At 40.1% G+C, this 4,296-nt stretch overlaps 1 protein-coding gene and 1 pseudogene across 2 annotated transcripts in view; both read right to left on the minus strand.

The window, feature by feature from the left end:
• LOC108526416 (nuclear envelope phosphatase-regulatory subunit 1 pseudogene) overlaps positions 1 to 4,296 on the minus strand; it is a 33,671-nt pseudogene that overhangs the window by 19,365 nt on the left and 10,010 nt on the right. The window contains exon 4 of the transcript XR_001884519.1: positions 1,902 to 2,054. The product of XR_001884519.1 is annotated as a nuclear envelope phosphatase-regulatory subunit 1 pseudogene (transcript). The remainder of the gene's footprint in view (positions 1 to 1,901; positions 2,055 to 4,296) is intronic.
• Positions 2,790 to 4,296, minus strand: MORF4L2 (mortality factor 4 like 2). Its single transcript, XM_017867157.1, has one exon. It carries the CDS (start codon positions 4,227 to 4,229, stop codon positions 3,447 to 3,449), a length of 783 nt encoding a protein of 260 aa, XP_017722646.1. The 5' UTR covers positions 4,230 to 4,296; the 3' UTR covers positions 2,790 to 3,446.

Genomic DNA, 4,296 nt, shown 5'->3' on the forward strand with positions numbered 1-4,296 from the left:
GGGTTTACGCCATTCTCCTGCCTCAGCCTCCCGAGTAGCTGGGACTACAGGCGCCCGCCATCTCGCCCGGCTAGATTTTTGTATTTTTTAGTAGAGATGGGGTTTCACCGTGTAGACCAGGATGGTCTCGATCTCCTGACCTCGTGATCCACCCGTCTCGGCCTCCCAAAGTGCTGGGATTACAGGCTTGAGCCACCGCGCCCGGCCACTGAAAATGTGACATTTCTTATATGCTGAAGGGTGTGAACTAAGATCCATATCTGTTTGGTAGGCCTCCTATTCAAAATTTCATTAACAAATCCTTATTTTCTTTTGGAATGTTTTCATGAATATCATGGGCTATGTTACAACTGTCTTCTTAATGGGATAGGGGTCAAGAACTCAATTAGTTGGCTAGACCCTAGATTCCAGAGGATATGAGGATGAGAGGCCCCAAGACTGCCCATCTGGTCACCTATCATTCACTAATGCAAAATTTGAATCATTTCAGCCATCTGACACCAGGGATTTGCCTATTTAAATGAAGTATTCACTAAGATGCAAGGTCTAAGACGTAGTCTTCATTGAATGCACATTTAATGAGCAACTTCTATGTGCTAAGTACCAGTGTTAGAGAAACGTGATAATTAGGTTCAGTAATCAACGGGCTGCAATAATTATCAAACCTCCTTTCTTCTTTACATTGCTCCTTTCTCCTGCTACTCCCCCTCTCTGTCTACACCATAACCAAAACAGTCCACAATTTGGGGAAGAATAATTGACACCTGATGGGTGTAGTCATCACTTGATGGTGTGATGGTCACAATGCAGCCAGCCTACAACCTAGCCTGGTTTCTACTACTCTGACAATATATTGACTAGACACCTAAAAAAGCATGTTCAATACCTTACTAGCACCTATTGCAAGGGGGATGACAACAGTGGTAGAAAATACTTCATTATTTTAAGTATTTACGTCTTGGGAAAATGAACCTGTTTACTTGCAATTTGCATTTCTTTTCAAAATTAGCCTATGTGCATCTATGGCCTATCTCCCTTGTCTCTTATAACTTGTAAAAAAATCCTTTAAAGATATTAACAATTTGTATTAATATGTTGTGACTATTCTGTTCTTCTGTGTTGCATGCCTAATAATTTCTCTCATGATGTTTTATAATAAAGTTATTTAAAGTATTTATGTATGAAAATCTATCCACCTTTTCCTGTAGGCATCCTGTCAATAATATTTAGAAAGATCATCTGAGCCATGATAAAATATCCTTCATTTTAAACAAACAATCTATGGTTTCACTTATCAAATGTAAATCTTTAATTCATTTGGAATGTACTTTGGAATAAAGTGTAAAGCAAAAGATCTAACATTCCCCTCAAATATTTTGACTATCCCATCCTTTCACTACTAATTCAAATATTCCCTCTAACATATCTAACAAATTAAACACATATACACAGACACAGATATTTCCATTCTGTTACCCTGACTTGTTTTGGTGTCCAAAATACACTTTTAGAGTACCATTTTATAACAAATTTTTCTATGTGGCAACTTCTCCTTAATTTTCAATCTCAGAATTTTCCATTTTCATGTTTTAGCTCGTTTAAAATAAACTGGTTTTATTAGCCTAGAACTTCCTTTGTATATCAATTTGGGGAGAAAAATACTTAGAAAACCATACATATAATCTGATCCCAATTTGTTTAAAAAACAAGGTGTGTGATCTTTATTACAAATATTTATGTATACACATAATTCCAAGAACATATGGTAAAGTATTAACTATTTCAGGTGTGTGCTAGGTATCTCCCGTTTGTCCTCCTCCCACTCACCACCCACAACCACCCTCCTCCGCCCCCCTCCCCACCATCTACTTTCCTTCCTGCTCTGTGTCCCCCACACTTACCAACACAGACTATACAAAAGGTCTTCCTTGCCCTCCAGCTTCCAATTTGGCCAAAGGGAAATACCCAGCAGATGTTCGGAAGACAGCGAAGTCAAGCATTTATTCCCTCTCATTTCATTTTCTCTTTCAGGGTCGCTGTGAGCTGACTGCATCCTGAAGATTACAGCTACTGTCAGGTGGACCTTTCCACACAGCTGTATACCATTCCAGTAACCCCTCCCTTACCTCCCTCTGCTCCTCCCCCCTTCCTTTCCTCATCTCCTTTGCAGAGGGATAGTAACACTATGTTATGCCCTGAATTGTGCACCCACGCCTCCCCACACCTGCCAAATTCATGTTGAAGTCCTAATCCCCAATACCTCAGAATGTGACTGTAGCTGGAAATAGGGTCTTTACAGAGATAACTAAATTAAATGAGGTCATTGGGGTGGGTCCTAATCCAGTGACTAGTGTCCTTAGAAGAGATTAGGACACAGATACAGAGAAAAAGGCCATGTGATGACAGGGAGGACAGCTGTGTAGAAGCCAAAGAGAGAGGCCTCAAAAAAAATCCTCTGGCAACACCTTGATCTAACTTCCAACATCCAGAACTGTGAGAAAATAAATTTATTGTTTAAGCCACTCAGTCTGTGGTACTTTGTTATGGCGGCCTGAGCCAACTAATATACACCACAACCCTACCTCTCTGGTGACAACTCAGGGAAAAAATTCTTTAACTCTCGTCAAATCATCCATTTTTGAGTCCCATTTATTTATTGCTTGGATCTTGAATGATCCAGCAGAGTTACACGATTCTTATTTGCATTTGTTCTTACTATGTTTTCTAAAATTTCTACAATAACCACAGAATACCAGCCTCAGTAACATGAAAGGCACACTGCAAATTACTTGCTTTGAAATTTAGAAACAAATTTTATTTAAGATCTGAAATACAATTCCTAAAATATCAACTTTTCCAGAAAACCGTGGCTACACAATAATGCATTGCCTCTATCATGTTAGAACGTGCATTAGACTCAAATACAAAAACCATGAAACAAATCACCATCCTTCAACAATTTGAGCAAAGATAGAATGCTTAAGAACAACATAGATGGACTTGCAGAGGATGGGCTGTTTTACTTCAAGCACCATAAAAAAAAAAAGAGCACAAATGCATGGGTTTTCAGGTATATACATTAAGTTGAACCTTTGGCACTAGGAATCAGGGCGTTTTGTCACGTAGCATTAACACATATTAGAAAATTGTGTAGTGTCAAAGGGATAGGAACCACCAGCATTCAAGCAATGTTGTCAACTAGGCAATAAAATGTTCTACTGTTTCTTCTTTGTTCTAATTACTGCATACACTGGTAGCAACTTTGAAATGAGAAAAGGAGCTTACACTCCTTTTATTTTCTGTTTAAAACAGAACAGAAAACAAACTGAAACATAAGCCCTGTTATACATTAACGATTTTAAAGAACATCAATTTTACAAGAAAAAGACTAAGAACAAAAAGTGTTTACAGATACAGGACAAAAATGGTGAGCTGTCTGTAGACGCTCACAGGGCTTTGCGGTGGTACTCAGCAGAAGCCACTTTGTAATCACTGGCAGTAAAGAGAGATGCAGAATTCTTTGCCAGATATTTTAGGAAATCATGCAAATAGCCCAACAATAATGCAAGGCTTTTCTCATCAAGGGGCGTATAGGCCAACATTGCTCCAATTCTTACAAATAATCTCAGTAGGTGTGGTGCTCCATAAACCTGAGACATTGGAGCATCAGGGTGAGCCAAGAGGATTTCAGCATACTGGGGCCTCTCAAATTTGTAGAGCAGCTGAGTGCCCAACATCACATTGAAATATTCTTTTATTCCTGCCACAACTTCATTAACCGCATATTCCTTATTATCAACATTTCCCTGCGACTTCTTGCAATTTGCATACTCCTCCAGAATTGCATCTACATTTTTCTTAGCAGGGAGTTGAAACAGCTGCTTCTGCCTGGTAACTAAGTCCCAGTCCTCAACAAGCCATGGTTTTAATTCTTCAGGAATCTTCACTTTAACCTCCATTCTATTCTTAAACGCCTCCTCACTTTCAACAGTGGGGTCTGCCCGGGCCCTTTTCTTCCGAGGGGGCTGAGGTGCTTCGCTGGTACTGCCACCATCTCCGTTTCCAGGAGTCTTCTGTTTGTTCTTTCTGGTCTTCCTCACGGATCCTGAAGGGGGATTCTCTGCAGAGCGACCCCCCCCTCTTCCTGGGAGAGCTGGTTCAAGATTTTTCTGCTGTGGACCAGCTGTCTTCTTTCCCGAGGAGGCCCCTCTCATCTTACTTCTCTGCATGTTGCTTCTAGTTGGTTTTTTGAAGTTCTCTTCTTCTGCAGATTGCTGTCCACGAGGTTGAGAACCC

The sequence above is a fragment of the Rhinopithecus bieti genome, unplaced genomic scaffold, assembly GCF_001698545.2.
Source record: "Rhinopithecus bieti isolate Rb0 unplaced genomic scaffold, ASM169854v2 scaffold_4008, whole genome shotgun sequence".
Taxonomy (NCBI): Eukaryota; Metazoa; Chordata; class Mammalia; order Primates; family Cercopithecidae; genus Rhinopithecus; species Rhinopithecus bieti.

Coding starts and splice junctions, on each gene's coding strand:
- MORF4L2 (XM_017867157.1), bottom strand. CDS start 4,229: ATGCAGAGAAGTAAGATGAGAGGGGCCTCCTCGGGAAAGAAGACAGCT.